At 33.8% G+C, this 19,524-nt stretch overlaps 1 protein-coding gene across 1 annotated transcript; it reads right to left on the bottom strand.

Annotated features, from left to right (window-relative positions):
• Positions 1-573: 573 nt before the first annotated feature.
• LOC149562829 (ras-related protein RABA5c-like) lies at positions 574-4,004 on the bottom strand. The gene is made up of 2 exons (XM_089826276.1): positions 3,024-4,004; positions 574-1,292 (listed from the first exon to the last, which is right to left on the bottom strand). Exons 1-2 carry the CDS (start codon positions 3,355-3,357, stop codon positions 946-948), a joined length of 681 nt encoding a protein of 226 aa, XP_089682402.1. The 5' UTR covers positions 3,358-4,004; the 3' UTR covers positions 574-945.
• Between the last annotated feature and the right edge of the window lie 15,520 nt (positions 4,005-19,524).

Below are 19,524 nucleotides of genomic sequence, written 5' to 3'. Positions count from 1 at the left end.
CACTACTCATGAAACATACGTCGATGAACTTGACTCAAAAAACTACACAGTTAAATCCTGATAGCAATATCACAATTTCACTTACTATACAAAAATATCTCCTACTTATCATAATAATTGTATTGACAACACTAATAAATTTTGGAGTTAAATAGATATATGAAATAATAATTACAAATAATGTAAAAAATGTACAAGTATTATTTAAATAAGATGTATCCCATAGAAAAATATGTAAATAAAAATAATTAAGAACCAAAGAATTAACCCTAACTTCAAATAAGATTATAGTCTTTATTAGTATTAAAATATATCAAGACAATCTCAAAAAAATTTAAAACAGAATTAAAAAGTAAAGATCAATCATGTACAATATTTAACTTTTTGAATTGAACTTTCATATTCCACAATGAAGACAAAGAAGAGCTAATAATATGATGTAGATATGCATTTATCTATCGAACAACTAAAATTTATGTTTAAAATTTGATTATTAAAATGATGAAAAGGTAGTAAGATGTAGGGCTTGACTAAAGTTTTTTTACATAAAGCATATACATACACTTTCATCCATTGGAGAAATGAAATTTATGCATAATAATAAATTAGCTATTAGAACAATAAAGATGATGAGGAAGATGAGTCTCAGAAGTCTTCAGAAAATGCCTAATGCTTATTTGGACTACAAAACAAAGGCTTCCACTACAAAACCTATAAAATGCTTCCACCTAACCCAGTTTGTCATATCAATGATAAATGCCTACCCAGATGCTTCCGACCATACCAACCTATCTATGAAAATGTCATGAAGAAAACGCCAAACAGAACAAAACTTACAGGCTAGCAATGGCAATGGGGAGCGAGAACCTAGATGATGCTTAAAGCATTCGTGACCCCCGTGAAAAAAGAATCTTTTTAAAAAAGTTGCTGACTCCCACCAATCTGTTATGGTTTTTTAACAGCTCCACCAGAGCAACACCATACCCTTTCCAGAAAGGCCTTTTGGCTTTCCTTGTCATGTAATTTCACTGTTTTCCCGTTCGTTAACATGGCTGCCTCTTGCTTTTGTTCATCAGACGACAGCACTTTCCTGCTCATCACGTTGTAGATTTCTTTGACAACTGTTTGAAAGGCAATTTGTACATTTGTGCAGTCTAGTGCAGATGTCTCCATGAAAAATAGGTTTTCACACTGGGCAAGCGCTGTTCCCTCTTCTACTGAAACCTCTCTGCCTTCTTTAAGGTCACATTTGTTTCCAACAAGCATCAAAACAATGCTCTCATCCGAATGCACTGTGAAAGATGACAGAAAAAATTTATGAGATAGAACGCTTAAAAGACTTGCAAGAATTATTGAGTGAAATACTGTAGGAGGAGATTAGTTACTGAACAAAATTCTGCAGGAAAACAAAATAACGACTGAACAGCAAAATATGGCATGAATTTAGAAGGGAAAGAAGCATGCAGCATTTTTCGATGCTCTCTGTTTGGAACAAGTATTAAAACTTTGCACCTAGTTAAGAAAAAACCGAAGACTACACTAATTAGCATTGGATCAAAGAGTGAGAACAATTGTCTGCTCATTTTGAACAAGTTTTAAAACTTCGCTCCTACTTAAGAGAAAACGAAAGACCACTAATTAGCATTGGACCAAAGAGTGAGCAATTCTTTGCTACATTGAAAACTTTGAACTTAAGAAACAAATTGGCACAAAAATCTGATGAAGTTCTGCTGATTGGAAGACAACAATATTTCATTGGCTTTTTCTCGTTTGGACAAACTTTGGATTGTTGCCCAGAGAAGGGTTTCGAAAAAGATAAAATCTCAGAAAGCTTCAGAAGTTTTTGATTCCCAAATTTTTAGTAGACAGGCTGTAAACAGTGTGACAACATTTTGGTTGTACATTCTGGATAGGCTTTCGGTGGACTTACGATCAAAATGCATCAGGGTTGTGGTTCAGCAGTAGGCAAAGATGGCTTGCATATTCTTGGTCATAGATTACTCAATACCCCAAACAAATTTGTCACTGAGAGGATGGCAAGCATTTATAAGCTAGCTCCATTAATTCACCAATTGCGAAAAATTGGTAACATATTTAATCTAACTCCATGAGCTAAGCTTAAAAGTTCGCCAGTAATGTTGCTGTAAAATTACCCAGTGCCTCTAATACTGATAATTTATTCGCCTAAGCTTAAACAAATTTCTGCTGCCAGAGAGAAAAACAAACTACAAAACTTGCACTAAATTTGAACACGGAGCTTAAGGGAGATGGGTGCTAAACAAACTTTTTCATGTACTTGGATACCGATGACAACATTTCCCCAGAATAATGAAATTAAATTTGAGCGATAACAATCCAACATGTCCTTTTTCTCTCCTGGTCGAAGTGAAAAAAAAACCCTTGAAAATGCCTAGAACACTGGCATAATATGTGGAAAATCGATAGGCCTGAAAAGAATCAGAAACTTGCTAAGACAGATTTTCCTATTAAACCGGCTCAAACTTCTGAGAAGAAAAACTGAAATACGACCAAGAGAGCAAAACCCTCGAGTCAAAATACACGAGACAAGCAAAACCCAAATAATTTCAAAGCAGCATCTATAGGAGAAAGCTTTGAAAAGATATGTACAATTTAAATTTGCAAAATATTTACCTCAACTGTAAAACTCAATAATTGGCAAAAATTTAGTCCCAAGAAAGGTGAATCTGTATTTGCCCATAAAACTCTGAGAATCGGGAAGAACAGATGCTAGAATTGCGGGGGAAAACGAAAAGGAGAGCCGTGATATTTTAGAACAGAGCTAAACAACGATTTCACTACTGAAATAGGCGCAATAATCAGCATTCATCAAGTAATCAGCATTGTAGGTGAGAAAATGTGAAAACAGGTTTCACGACAATATATTCAAACCGTGAAACAAAATTTACAGCCAGCATGAAAACTAATGAGCATATGACAAAAGAGAAAAACTGATCAGCGCTCTAATTTCGACACTATAAATGATGAAATGATAGCATACTTACAACGGAGCTCTTCAAGCCAGCGGCCGATATTTTGGAAAGTATGGCGCCTGGTTATGTCGTAGACAAGCATAGCTCCCACTGCGCCCCTGTAATATGCGGAAGTAACTGCTCTGAAGCGTTCTTGCCCTGCCGTGTCCCAAATCTGCGCTTTGATCTCCTTGTTGTCGATTTTCATTGTTTGCGTCTGAAATTCCACACCGATTGTTGCTTTGGAATTCGGATGGAACTCATTTCTGCTGTATCTTGCCAGCAAATTCGATTTCCCCACTGCAGAGTCGCCTGTCAATACAATTTTGAAAAGGTAATCTTCACTTTGATCACAGTCGTAAGCCATTTCCACGTTCAAATCAAAGCCGGGGAGACAACAATGCTGCTGTGGACAGTAAATTTACCATGGAAAAACAGTGAATCTGTTCACAAATTGTACAAATCTTGATGTAGGGGAAATGTTGTTGGGAATATATACAAAAGCACTAACCCTGCTTTACGGTATAAATACAAAAGCTTAAAATGCACGGCGCCAAAATGCACTCCGAATCAAAATCAAAGCGAGAAGATGATAAATAACGAGAGATTCACAGAAAGAGAAAAGGGACAACTGACAATTTCCGTTTAAACACCATAGTTCAGGTAGTCAGGACATAGCCCTCAAATGCACAAAAGCAAAGGCAGTTTATGCAGAATGCTATATTTGAATCAAGCTTAACAATACTTCAAAATAGAAATATGATTAGCCATAACAAAGAAACAAGAAATGGAAATCACAGCAGGAACATGGGCACTAATTTTCGCTTAATCCTTTAAAATCAAGCTGAGATACTTCAGCCTGCATGCCTGGTTTGGAAGTAGTAAACATAATGGAAAACAGGATTATCTGAGGATACAATGAAGTTTTACAGAGCAAATTGATGAATAATATAGATTTGAACCCTCCTATAAAATGAGAAAGACTAGTCAAATACTGGGAAATGAGTTCAATCCGAGCGATAAGGGTCATGACTTCTATATATATAGTGGTTACCGGCTGTGCTGGTCGTGTGACGGAAGTTCCGGTCATTGAGATGTTCGTTGAACTTATGCTATTTGCCAAGTCCAACGCATTATTAATTTTTTTCCAATTTATTTAGAATATAACTTGAACTTTTGTTTTATTCCCCGTGCGCAAGAGTGCGTCAGAGCTACCACGCTTTAATTTTCTCTTTATACCTAGCTATTTAAGTCTTAGAAGAAAGTAGTTGGGATGTATGATATTTTTCATTTTCTATCTTTTAATAACCATAAATTATAAATTATGTTTGTGTATTAATTTTATTTGTTTTGGTACTTTAGGGCCTGTTTGGTGAGCGGAATAGGAATACGTATTCCGGAATAGGAATACGTATTCCAAAAATTGTGAATTCCTTGTTTGGATGCACCAAAACGGGATTGGAATACGAAGCAAAAATGGAATACGTATTCCATTTTTGGCCCAAAAATGGAGTTTTGCAATTCCACCAAAATAGGTGGTATTGGAATACGTATTCCTATTTCATTTTTTTTAATTTTAGAAAACATAAATTTTTGGGTTCGTGAATTCCCATCAAATATTCGCTGAACCAAACGGAAAATAGGAATACGTTCTATTCCAGAATACGTATTTCGGAATACGTATTCTGGAATATGTATTCCTATTCCGCTCACCAAATGGGCCCTTAGGGTGTCCATACATCTATTTAGGGTAATGGTCTTCCTGCCATATTGCCTATCAAGGTCTATTAATTATTGAATCATTCTCTTTAAAATACGTAAGTTTTTCACAATCCACCAAGTCTTAATTTGTAGTTTTTAGAAATAATTGTGTAAATATTCTTTTGCATCAATGTTTGGATCACACTCTGTGATCCATCATCAAGATAGAAGAGAGCTGAAGGATAAATCAAAAAGTAGATTAATTTAAAGCTCTCTTATATCCTTCAGCTCTCTTCTATCCTGATGATGGATCACAGAGTGTGATCTGAAATGTTGATTCAATTTTTTTTTAACACAATCATTTCCAAAAAGTACAACTTACTATCATCATTTCTTGTTAGAAGTACCTATCACAATCTATTCACCCAGTGATGCTATGCCCTCGAGCATGGAACCATTATGTGTATAAGAAAATTGTATTGAGTGCTTCATCCAGATTGATATTGTGTATTGTTGTGGAGGTTTTGTATCATTCACATTAAATGCCTCAAATATATGATGAGAAACTAAGTTATTATTGGCGGCAACAAATGATATCTGCAATTTTTGGGGTGAGTTTGTAAATCATATCTACAACTTCACCAAGCAAGCTTCAACTGGTTTATCAATTATTAGTCAACATAAGTTCCAATACTGTGCAAGAGGTAGGTCATCTATCATGCACATCTTGTGAAATATATCTATTGTTAGATTGTATACTTAGTTTTGGAAATTTAGCAATTTGTTTACAGGTCCAACCATTGTGAAGCATTAGCACCCTTATAGTGGATAAATATATTCCAAATAATTTTAAACTATAAGTTTTTTCCATTTTGTGGATAGAAAATCAAGCTAAATTTGAACATGACATAGTTGTCATGGATATTTGAATTATATATTTGCATTAACTTATACAACTTACCCATCTCTTTTAATTACTTCATTTCAAACCAAACCAAATCAAATAAATCAGTTGTAAAGTGATTATTTTGACGTGTAACTTACTATTTTTCTACAAAGCATTGGGAAAGCTATCTTTTTTATCAAGGAGTACTAAATTGATCTATTTGAATACTTTGTGCAATGAGAAGTCAAAGGACATATGTTTAAGAGAGACCTATTAATGTTGAAGAAGATGCAACTCAAATAGAGAAAAAAATTGGTAGTAGTTGCAATATTTTTTTGGCATGTAATATTTGATGGAAATGAATGAAGATTATCTTTTTAGTTAAAATTTATCTGAAGACATGGTGCTTGATAGCATAATCAAATTGCATCTTAAAAAAATGTGGGACAAGTATTTTGACAATAATTCTATGTTAGGAACAAAACCATTATTTGTCAGGCTATTAAAAAAAAAGAAGAAATGACACTTGTTTTGGAGTTATTGGGTGTCAATAATAAGAAAAGTTTAGAAGGTTAAGTAAAAGAAATGATACTTGAAATTTTACTTGTTGTTAACTGGACAAGTCAAGGAGTTGACTCAGTTCTTGCATGTAGAGCATTGATGACTATGATTTCTAGTAAGATGTTGATACGTTGAAGACAAGTTCAAGCAATTTTGGGACTATTAAATGTTTTGAGAGGAGTTGTTCAAAGATATATTCAGAGGATAAATATGTTGGATGAAAACATTGAAAAGAATTAGATGAATATTTGTAGACTTCCTTGAAAAGACAGAATTCTTGAATATGTAAGAAGAAGTGTCATTGAATATTAGACTAGTCACTCTTGTGTTTCATCTAATAGAATAGATGATATGCCGAGAGACAAGGAGATGAGTAGAAAGATTACACATCTACAATATTTTTTCTATACCACACAAAGTGAGTTATTTGATGCAATCATGCAAGAATTTTCAAATGTGAAATGGGTCAGAGATGTTTGAGATTGCACCCTTGCTTTGTACACAAAATAAAGTTTACGAAACTTGTTATCAAATTCATGTTGAGTTTCATATATATTTGCAATCATATTAAAAAATTATGAGACTACTTAATAAATATATGGTGGTCCCTAGATGTACAACACAATTTTTGAAGTCCATTATAAGTGATAAATTAGATGATTTATATGACTTTAATATCTAGTGTGTAAAAAGTGATTGTGTTGATTGTGGGAGTTTGCATAAATTTCTATTGCAAACTGAGACTATTGATGTTGCAAAGTTAGTCTTGTGTAGTACATTTGTTCATACAATATATACAAAACGAAAACTAGAAAGGAATCTGAAAAAAAAATGCATTGAAGGAGAGTGAATTTCCCTATAGTAGGTTTATGAACAAATTTCAAAGTATGATTTTTCCTCATATCTAACATTGTCATAGTGCATGATGACAAGCTAAACAATTTTGTGAATCTAAAAATTATTTTCCATGTGGTTGTATTCTTTCAAGATTTCTCTAGGAAGTATACATTTTTTCCTCAATCAGAGCTTCAAGCACAATATTATCATTATGAGAAAATTGCTATATTTCTACAAGTGACCTATAGACATGCACAATCTAATTCGGATGAGATAGAAAGTGATCCAAGTGAATGTGTTATCATCAAGGAGGTGCATTTCTATATCAGTGATGATAAGGTGCATGATAGGAACTATGTGGCTTATTCTTTTGTAATTATTTTTGATGATCTTGCACAACACACGATAGATGTTTCACAACACTGCATTTGGTCTAATGGTTGTGTAGTTAACTATATTATCTGAGTTGATTTTAAAAAATGTAGGTAATTTAAATCTATAATTTCTTGATTTATATGCACTCACATTTAATTATTTTTGTTTATTTTTTACATTTATTTGAACATATGCACGTGTGTGTATAACAACTTTAAATATCACAAGACAATTTAAGTGTGTAAAAGCCTTCAATTGGTTAGCAATGCAATATGCTAGATGCAACATTAAATTCATTTTTTTAAAAAGTAGATATAAAAAAGGAGAGCACGAAAGAGTTAGAGCATGTGTAAAGTATGCTTCAACAATATGACCTAGGAGTTGGACAAATGGTGTCTATTTTTTAATATTTTACATAGCACAAGTACATTTAATTTTAATTTCCATTTGATTTCTAAAGAAATGTGTACTTATTTTTTTGTAGGTAACATATTAGAGAATTCAAATAAAATTGTTTAATGGTGTTAATCTCATTTGCTAGTTAGGACAAAAAATAGAAAAAACACTATTTTGGGGAAGTGAGAGTAAAAAGTGTTGAATTCATTTATAATATAGTTTAAATTTAAATTTTTATGAAGTGCATTTTACTTCTATTACAATTGGCAATAGATAACACTTTCATAATTTTACATGTACCATAGATATTGATCGTTCTAATCCATTCACCTGTCAACCCATTATTGGGATTAGAAGTATGTATCAATTGATAACTATAAGACAACACAAGTCTCCACTGATTCAAGAGATAAATTGTACCTTTGTGATGATTATGTTAAAAATAAACCAATCAATTAATGCGAGAATATTCAAAATGGATACGTTTCACAATGAGATAGGAAAAAATTAATTATAAAGTCCCCTTATGAAGATGATGAAAAAAATATAGACATTTATGATAATATATGTTCAACTGATTATGAATGTGATTTTGATTTATTCATTACATGTGCATGCACATGTATTCTCTCTGTGTGCGTTTGTACATTTCTTTTGTCATAGGGATGAATGGAAATTAGGGCCAAAGGCACACCTAACTATCTGATCACCTTGCAGAGTAAACATAACATAAGAAAAGAATAGAGAACAACAGCAAGGAGAGAAGAAACATCAATTGTATTTATTGATTCATCAAATTGTCTATAAATCTTCTCAGTTGTGAGGCCTTCTAGGTTGCGGCCAATATAAGATGATTACAAATTACAACTTCAAGATTCACGATCTTTGCAAATTCTAGCTCTAGACTAGCTCCTCTATGATCATTCACATTTCATTCTCCAACTCTCTAAGCATTGCCTAACCTAAGCCTAGAAACCTCTACTTATACTTACCAAAATGGCTTATAGAAGATTCTAGATCTTTACATAAGAGAAGGTCAACCTTAGAATGGTTTGCACACATCCCAAAGCATGATCCTTACATTAAATTCATGATTCAAATTAAATGAACAAGTTGTCTCACACTAGAAACCAATCACAAACAAACTCAACCAATGAAGGAATTGAACATGAGCAAACTAGAGAGCTCACTTGACCAAAATAGGAACTCAACCAACACTACAGGAACTTGGCCAAAACAGGGAAACTCAACCAACACTATAGGAACTTGGCCAAAACAAGGACTTGACTAATACTATAGGAACTCAACATTAACTAATAGAATGCACAAAGATGAACATGAAAGCAAGGAAACCCAGGATGCTCCTGCATCAAACAACCAGGGTTGAAAAAATGATTCTCCTGAATCATTGAGAGGTCACAACCCGATCTGAATCCAACTAAGATTGAGAAATCCATGTAACATCTTCAATTGGTCTATTCTTCCACTTTACTAGATACTCATAGTAATTTCTTCTTCTTTTGCCTTTACCAACTCTCTAATCTAATATATGTTCAACCTCTTCAATATATTTCTTAGGATAATCATCTGGTACAACAACTTCATCATTTGACTCATGATACTCATACAAATTAGAAACATTGAATATAGGAGATATATCCATGTCATCGGGCAAGTCAACTTCATAAGCATTATCGTTGTCAAACTTCCTCAAGATTCCACAAGGACCAAACTTCTTCATCTTTAGCTTATTGTGTGTACCAATAGGAAATATACCTTTCTTCAAATGAACCATCATCTCACCTCCAACTTCAAAAACATAATGTCTTCGAGACTTATCTACATTCTCCTTATAATTCTGATTACTTTGTTCCAACCTCAACTTCACTTCCTCATGGAAAGACTTCATAAAATCAGCAAACACTTCCCCTTCAACACTTCTCTTTTGTTCACCAACCACATCCCTCAAATTTGATACACCTCTAGGTGGCATTCCAATAAAAATATGAAAAGATATTTTCCTAGTATTTCTATTCACAAAACTATTATATGAAAACTCCACTTGTGCTAATACCATATCTCAATTACTCAACGTATCTCCTACTAAACATCTCAACATATTATCCAAGCTTCTATTCACAATCTATGTCTATCCTTGGAATGTAGAACTAAACTTCAACTCAGTATCCATCTTCTTCCACAAAGTCCTCCAAAAATAACCAACATACTTTCTATCTCTGTCAGAGATAATACTCCTTGGTAGTCTATGCAATCTAACAATCTCTTTGAAAAAAATCTTTGCAACATGCACTGCATCAAATGTCTTCTTACATGTCATGAAATATGTCATCTTATAAAATCTATCCATAACTACAAATATGGAACTATACCCTCTTGTTATCTTAGGTAATCCGAGACCAAAATCCATACTGATATCACTCCAAAGTTTTTCAAGAATAAAATAAGGTGTATACAATCTAGTTGTGACTTACTCCTTTTGCAACTTCAAAAACTCCACAACTCCTAACAAAATTCTGAACAACCTTATACATCTATGGCCAATAATACCTGTCCTTAAGAAAAATCAACGTCTTATCAATACTAAAGTGCCTAGCCAATCCACCAAAATGCTTTTCCTTAATAAAATTAACTCTCATGGAACTTCTTGGTATACACAACTAAATTCCTTTGATCAACATACCTTCTTGAATAAAATAATATTCATACTTACTTGGCTGATTTGATAGATTTAGTGCTCTTCACTCTCTCCATGCCTCAGAGAAATTAGGTTATGTATCATACAAATCCTTCATCTCATCAAAACCAAGAACTTCAACCTTCATCTCAGTCAACAAAGAACATCTTATGCTCAATGCATCAACAAAACAGTTAGTAACTCCACTCTTATGCTTGATCACAAATGTGAAACTCTGCAAGTACTCAACCCACTTCATATTTCTTTGATTCAACTTATGTTGACTTTCCAACTACTTTAAAGCCTTATGATCAATAGACAACACAAAATCCTTAGAATCAAATAATTTCTTCACTTCTTTAAGGCTTGAACAATAGCATAGAACTCTTGAGCATACACATAATAATTCCTTTTAGCATCATTCAATTTCTCACTAAAGAAAGCAACATGTTTACCTTCTTGATCAACATAGCTCCTATTTAACCACCACTTGCATCACACTCAACTTGAAATACCTTATTGAAAGTAGGTAAATCCAATACATGTAACTCAACAACCTTTTGTTTCAAAGTATCAAAACTCTTATCAAATCCATGTGTCCACTTGAAATCCTTTTTGTCTCCTCTCACAATCTTAGTCAATATAATTGAAATTCTTTATAAACTTTATGTATAAATTATCCAAACCATAAAAAGATCTTGCCTCACCCACATTCTCAAGTGTAAGCCATTCCATAATTGCTTTAACCTTCTCAGGATCCATTCTCAAACCATCAACTAAAATCCTAAATCCCAAATACACAATCTCGTCTTGCATAAAGGAACACTTCTTCAAATTAATCAACAACTTCTCCTATTTTATCCCCTACATTACTTGCCTAATATGCTCAAGGTGTTGTTCCTTAGTCTTATTGAATATTAGAATATCATCTAAATAAACAATCACATACTGACCCAAAAATTTCTTTATAAACTTCATTCATCAATCTCATGAAAGTACTAAGTGCATTAGTCAAACCAAAAGGCACAACCAACCACTCATACAATACATAATTTGTATTAAAAGTGGTCTTCCAATAATAATTTATGATTATGATATGATGACAACCACTCTTCAAATCAATCTTGCTAAAAAGAAATTCTCCACTCAAACAATCCATTATATCATCCATCCCCAACATAGGAAACCTTTATTTCATTGTTATCTTGTTAATAGCTCTAGAATTAGTACACATTCTCCATTCTTCATTCTTCTTAGGTGCTAATACAATAGGTACAACACATAGACTCAAGCTTTCTCTGATCAAACCTTTTTGTAACGACTCCTACACTTGTATGTTAAATTCTTCATTCTTAGTAGGTGTCAATCTATATGGTGCTTTATTCAACAAACTAGTTCTAGGAATTAGATCCATACACTAACTTATACTCCTTGCTAGTGGTAAGCCATTAGGGATATCTTCTACAACAATCTCCTTGTACTCATTGAGTAAGTTTTCAACTTTTGTTGTCACTCGATTGACAGAGTCAACTGTTACTATTACTTGGCCTCTACTGTCTTCTATTTCTCAGCCTTTACTATCTTCTTTCACTTGATCATTACTATTACGACTTGGTCCTCTATGAATTCTACAAAGAAAACCTAGTTCTTCTTCATCTCCTTCTCAAATTATTTTCCAATGACCATACAAACTTTAACCGTAGTATAATTTACCTCATCTAGAGCTTCAATCAAAGGAAACAATGTTTTCTTCAATCCATTCACCCAAACAGAATATTGATTCAATCTACCATCATGCACAACATGTCTATCATACTTTCAATGACTACCCAATAGAATATGACAACAATCTATCGACATAGTATCATAGAGAACTTGATCATAGTAGTTTCCAATCTTGAATTTCGCAAAACACTGCTCACTTATCAACAACTTATGCTCATCCTTGATCCATGAAACATGATATGGTTTAGGGTGTCTCGACCTCTACAACTGCAACTCTGTGACCAACTCCTCTGATGCCAAATTTGTTGAATTATCACTATCAATGATTACTTTGAAACATTTTCTTTCCATCTTACATATGGTCTTGAAAAGAATTCTCCTCAGGATAGGTTACTCATCAACTCTTTCACTACATAAAGTTCTCCTTACCATCAAGTTTTCTCCAGCCTCAGGTCCACTTGGTGAACACTCAAGATTTCCTTGAATCACAATATTTCTATTACTATTTCCAATCTCACCAAAGTATTTACACTCAAAGGATCTATGCCCTTCTTGATCGCATCTGAAACAATTACCACAAAAAACACATCTAGGGTAAGAATTACCCCTTCCTTGGTAAGAACTAGTGCCTCAGTAAAAATTACTAGCTTTCCACTCGGTCTTTCCTTTATCCTCACTCTTCCATTCAGATTTGCCTTTATCTTGTGTAGAACTATCAGATCTGCCACCTTCTCCATAAGATCTACCCCTGCCTCTCTGGAATCTACCACCTCTACCTCTTTGTATTTGTTCATGATTCTTTGTCAATATCTCCTCAACTTTCAAGGCATATTGATATGCTTCTTCCACATTATCCAATTTTACAAAACTTATCTCATCTTGAATTCCAAATCTCAAACCATTTAGGTACCTTACAACTTTCTCAACATCATCATCCACATGTCCATATTTAATGTCCAGTCTATATAATTCTTTAGTGTACTCCTTCACAGTCATATCTTTTTGTCTCAAATTTTTCATATTTCTCAACAAGCTAACTTGGTAATTAGTAAGAAGGAACTACTTCTTCACCTTATTCACCATTTTCAGCTAGGTTCTAATATTTTCTTTTCCTCTTCTTTTTCTATCAATTTGTAAATGCTCTCACCATAGCGAGGCATAAACTTTCAACCCAGTGATTGCAATCTTCACCTTCCTATTATTAGGCACGTGCTTTCAAACTCAAAGAACTTTTCCATATTAGAGATCCAATCCAACACAACATTGTTATCCAACTTTTCATCATAAGGAACAACTTTGACAGTAGGCCTTGAATGTTCCCTAGATAACACTCTCAACAATCTTTCCTCATCTTGATCTTCTTTAGGTTTTGGATTAAGGTTTGGTACCATTGCTTCATCATCTCTCATGTCATCAAGTTGTGCTCCTCTCCTCTAGGTTATCTCCACAACATCTGATCTAGTTTCAACTTGTCTCAACATGTCTAATATGGCATTATCAAAATTTTCTCTTCGTCAAACCATTTTTACAAATAGGTTCCTCAAGATCATAAGCCTTTTCAATTTATAGGTCAAATTTGCAAATCTGCCACCCTACAACCAAAATCAATCATGGTTCTACATGATCCAATTTCCTCAAGGATGAAGCTCAAGCTCTGACACCACTTGACATAGGGATGGATGGAAATTAGGTCCAAGGGTACACCTAAATGTCCAAACACCCCTCAAATTAAACACAACATAAGCAAACAACAGAGAACAACACTAAGGAGATACGAAACAATTCTCCTTATTGATTCATCAAATTATTTGCAAATATGCTCGGCTATAAGGCCTTCCAGATTGTAGCCAATACAAGATGATACAAATTATAACTTCAAAGATTAACGATCTTTGAAAATTATAGCTCTAGACTATCTCCTCTATGATAATTCACGTTTTATCCCCCAACTCATTAAGACTGACTAACCTAAGCCTAGACACCTCTACTTATACTTACCAAAATGACTTACAAAAGATTCTAGTTCTTTACATAAGAGAAGACTGACATTAGAATGGTCTGCAAAAGTCCCAAAGCATGATCCTTACATTAAATTCAAGATTTAAATTAAATGAACAAGTCAGTTCACACTAGGAACCAATTGCAAACAAACTTGGCCAAAGAAGAAACCGAGCATCAACAAGCTAACTAGCTCAGTCGGCCAAAATAGGAACTCGACCAACACTATAGTAACTCGACCAAAATAGGAAAACTCGAACAACACTATAGGAACTCGGCCAAAATATAGACTTGACCAATACTGCAAGAATTTGGTAGTAACTGATAGAATGCACAATAACAAGGCAACCCAGGATGCTCCTGCATCACCTTTTAATTTAATTTTGGTTTATCGTGAATTGGTGATGTTTTTAATTTATATGCAATATTTATCTTTGCATGTAGGTGATATTTTTGTTGTGGTTTCCCATCATGTGAACACAAAAGGTATGGATTACTATCTACTCATATGCACAAAAGAAAAATAAAAGTTTTCATAAGTAACCATAGATGGTGATGGGTACTCTTATCCAAATGGTTTAGTTGTTATTAAAGGAACATATTATTAATAGAAGAAGATTAAAAAAAATGTAGTTAAATTTATTAAATACATACATGGCCAGTAAGTTCTACATTACATTAACTTCTTTCTAGCAATAAAACTACAATTTGAGACAATTTCAAAAATAGGACATGGAAACCAAAAGTGGAGGTTACATATTGAAGAGTGTGAAAGACTTTTGGAGATAAAAAGAAATTAGGAGGATCCAAACTATATGTATCAAGATCTTTAGGCTAGATTTGTTTTTGTAGCCCACTTACTTTCATATTTGAACTTGAATTTATATATAATTATAACTAGGACTTGATGGTATATTTTTGTCTAAATTACATTTTTATTTTAAACCTAACATTTTGGTGGTTCAAACTTTTGTTTTCTTATATGCGCATGATTGGTTTGAATCAATTTGGTCAATGACTTTTCTATATATTAGTCATATGTATATGTGTATCTGTATGTATATGTATATGTTTATGTATATGTATATGTATATATATGTATGTATATATATATATGTATATGTATATGTGTGTATATATATATATATATGTATATATATATATGTACATAGATACATATATATAAATACATATACAAACATGTATGTATATACACACATACATGATTGAGCCCACGTGGCTTTGATGATTCAATGCATTTGTTAAATATACTTTATTATATATATATATATATATATATATATATATATATATATATGTATGTATGTATGTATGTATGTATGTATGTATGTATGTATGTATGTATGTATGTATGTGTACACACACACACATGCATGATTGGTTCAATGACTAGTATTTCTTGATAACTTTGTTGTTTCAATTACATTATTTCTTCAATAGTGTTATATAATGACTTGACATTCCCTTTTAATTCATCCCATTACTTCAAAATCCCTTAAGACATCTTAAATTAGATGCCCCCTCAAGAACATAAGGACCCCTTAGGGCCACTTAGAGTCACTTAAGATCTATTAGGATAATAGTTCCTAATGTATCTCAAAGGTTCTTATGTTGTAATAGGTCATAGGTGGACCCAAAGGGTCCTAAGGAGTACTAATGGGATCTCAAGACACATAAGGACCCCTTAGGACCTCTCAAAATTAAACCACTTAGGATCCATAAGATACATTAGGGTCACTAATGTGTCTTGATAAATCATAAGTGGGTCTAAGTGGTCCTAAGTAACCTACTAATGTGTCTTTGGGCCATTTAGGACCTTTTAGACCTAGTTATGACCCATTATGACACATTAGTGGTCCTAACATGCCTTAGGGGTCCTTATGTGTTGTAATAGGTCATAAGTGGGCCCAAGGGGTCCTAAGGGGTACTAAGGTCGTAAGAAACATTAGGGCCACTAATGTGTCTCAATAAGTCATAAGCGGGTCTAAGTGGTCCTAAGTGACTTACTAATGTGTCTTGGGGCCACTTAGGACCCCTTAGACCTAGTTATGACCTATTATGACACATTAGTGGTCCTAACATGTCTTAGGGGTCCTTATGTGTCATAATAGGTCATAAGTGGGCCCAAGGGGTTCCGAAGGGGTCCTAAGGTCCTAAGAAACATTAGAGTCCCTTAGGAGCCCTTGGGACCTCTTAAAGCCACTTAGGACCTATAACAACACACTAAGACACCTTAGGACTTCTAATGTGGCATAATAGGTCATAAGTGAGTCAAAGTGGTTTTAAGTGACACTAATGTGTCTTAGGACCACTTAAGACCACTCAAACACACTTATGAGCTATATGGCACATTAATGGTCTTAACATGTCTTAGGAGCCCTAGTGTGTCATAATAGGTCATAAGTGGGCCCAAGGGGTACTAATGGGGCACTAACACATGTTAGGACCCCTTATAACCCTATAAAACCACTTAGGACCCATAACAAGACATTAGGACCCCAAAGACATGTTAGGATCACCAATATGTTGTAACAAGTTATAAGTGGGTGTAAGTAGTCCTAAGTGGTATTAATGCATCTTAGGACCTCTTAGGACCCCCTTGATCTACTTATGACACACTAGTGGTCCTAACACATCTTAGGGGTATAATGTGTCATAATAGGTCATAAGTGAGTCCAAAAGGTCCTAAGGGTTACTAATGGGGTCCTAAGACACATGAGGACCCCTTAAGATCTCTTGGAACAAGACCTATACCAACACATTAGAATTCCTAAGATATGTTATGACCACCACTTAGGACCACTTAAATGCAATTATGAGCTATTAGGGCACATTAATGGTCCTAACATGTCTTAGGAGCCCTAATGTGTCATAATAGGTCATAAGTGGGCCCAAGGGATACTCATGGGGCACTAACACATGTTAGGACCCCTTATAACCCTATAGAACCACTTAGGACCCATAACAACACATTAGGACCCCAAAGACATGTTAGGATCACAAATATGTTGTAACAAGTTATAAGTGGGTGTAAGTAGTCCTAAGTGGTATTAATGCATCTTGGGACCTCTTAGGACCCCCTTGATCCACTTATGAAACATTAGTGGTCCTAACACATCTTAGGGGTATAATGTGTCATAATAGGTCATAAGTGAGTCAAAAAGGTCCTAAGAGTTACTAATGGGTTCCTAAGACACATTAGGACCCCTTAAGATCTCTTGGAACAAGACCTATACCAACACATTAGCATTCCTAAGATATGTTATGACCACTAATGTGTTGTAATAAGAAATAAGTGGGTCTAAGTGATCTTGAGTGACCTACTCATGTATCTTAGGACCACTTAGGACCCGTTAGACCCACTTATGAACTATTATGACAAACTAGTGGTCATAAATTTTTTTGGGTCCTAATGTCTCATAATAGGTCAAAAGTGGGCCCAAGAAGTCCTAAGGGGTACTAATGGGATCCTAAGACAAATTAGAAGCACTTAGGACCTCTTAGAACCTAAAGGACTCGTTAGAGTAGGATGTCTTAAGGGGATACCAAGTAAGGGGATGTTATAAGAAGTCATTTATTATATATCATTATAAAAATTTAGTTGAGATCTGCATTTTTTATATGTCATTTAGTTGATCGATATATTGCTTAATTTAATAAAAAAATTAATTATACATTTATTATATCACAATTTTAGTTTTGATATATGATATTTATATTTTATTTATACATGACAAATTTACTTTTTATTGTGACATATATGCAATTTTAAAATCACTTAATAAATAAAATTTATGTTTATATAAATATAAATTTTTATATGGATATTAATGTTATAAATTACAAGCTTTCCATTCATTAGTTTAGGTCACTTGAAAAAATATTTAAAGTTCTCATACACACATAAATTTTACAACCTTAAATTACGTATCTACCACATGAAATTTTTAAATATGTACCTACCACATGAAATATTTGTCCACTCGTGTAACTTTCATATCTTTCTACACATGTCCATGATGTACATCTAAAATAAACTTCATTGTACAATGGACCTATGCAAACATGTATAGAACAAATATATAGATCAATGTCAACAATGTATATATAGAAATACATATCAAATATCGACATGTCCAAAACACACACACACACACACACACACACACACACACACATGTAAGTATACATACAAGAATACACACACACACACACATGTGTGTGTGTGTGTATGTATGTATATACATATATAAATATATGTGTGTGTAGATATATCTGTATACACAAACACACACATACACACATGTCTGTGTGTGTGTGGAGCTATATATCTAATTATAATTTAATTTCAAATTCAATATTTTTGTTTCATACTTGATCTCTCCACTTGAATTCACAACTGATGTACAAAAGCTCAAAAGAGTGTAATAATACTCTATGTAGATCAATGCTCTTAACCATAAGAATAGATGAAAGTCTAGTACAAAATTTTTGGCCCTAGGTTGTTTGGTATATAGGGGGTGTCTACTTAGGAGGAGGTGTAGGATCCACACTCTAAGGCAATGTTGTAGGACATATATGAATGTCCTGATGTTTAGAGGGACTTTCTTGTACATCTCCATGTCCATGGTTGCTAATAGTGCTGGATGATCTCCAAAGATCTCATCAAATAGACTTAGGAATCTTAGTTAGAGTGATCTTGTGCCATATCAAATACTCTTGATAAGAATCCAAAAGATCTCTCACTAAAATAGAACTCATAGCACACAACTGATCCTTGGGTAAATGTATAATCTCCTCAAGAGTGGAGAACTCATGTTAGATGCATAAATCATATAACGCATGTGATGGATCCATCGTAGGAATGGTGTGAGATTGCAACATGTATCTATCTATGTGATTTGATGAAATCTCCTCAACCTAAGTGTCAATGGAGGAAACATTAGAGTATATGTCCACATGCACCTCCTCAAGTGTAGCATGTCTAGCTCTTGTGTAGATCTCCAAACCTTTTGGAAGATCCAAAAGGTTTTGACCTACTATTTCCCTCTTTTTAGGGGGTTGTGGTACATTAGGGCATTTGGATTTATCTATAAACCTACCATTCCCTTGACTAGCATGTCATCAAAATTTTGTATAGTCAACATCATATACAAAATAAAATTCTCGACATAATTGTTTGCAGAAATATATTGGCACCTCATCCTTTTTCAATCACCTATGATGGGCCTCCAACTATCTAAGATATATAAAAGTGGCCACAAGAACATCGTCACATTTTGTCACTCTATACATCCTAACTAATCCCTTCTCAAGGTAAAATGGAAACATGCACTTAA

The sequence above is a fragment of the Cupressus sempervirens genome, chromosome 4 (assembly GCF_028749045.1).
Source record: "Cupressus sempervirens isolate cs-2001-9-10 chromosome 4, ASM2874904v1, whole genome shotgun sequence".
NCBI classification, from domain to species: Eukaryota; Viridiplantae; Streptophyta; class Pinopsida; order Cupressales; family Cupressaceae; genus Cupressus; species Cupressus sempervirens.
The sequence above is the reverse complement of the archived record's forward strand: the minus strand, read 5'-3'. Positions and strand labels throughout refer to the sequence as shown.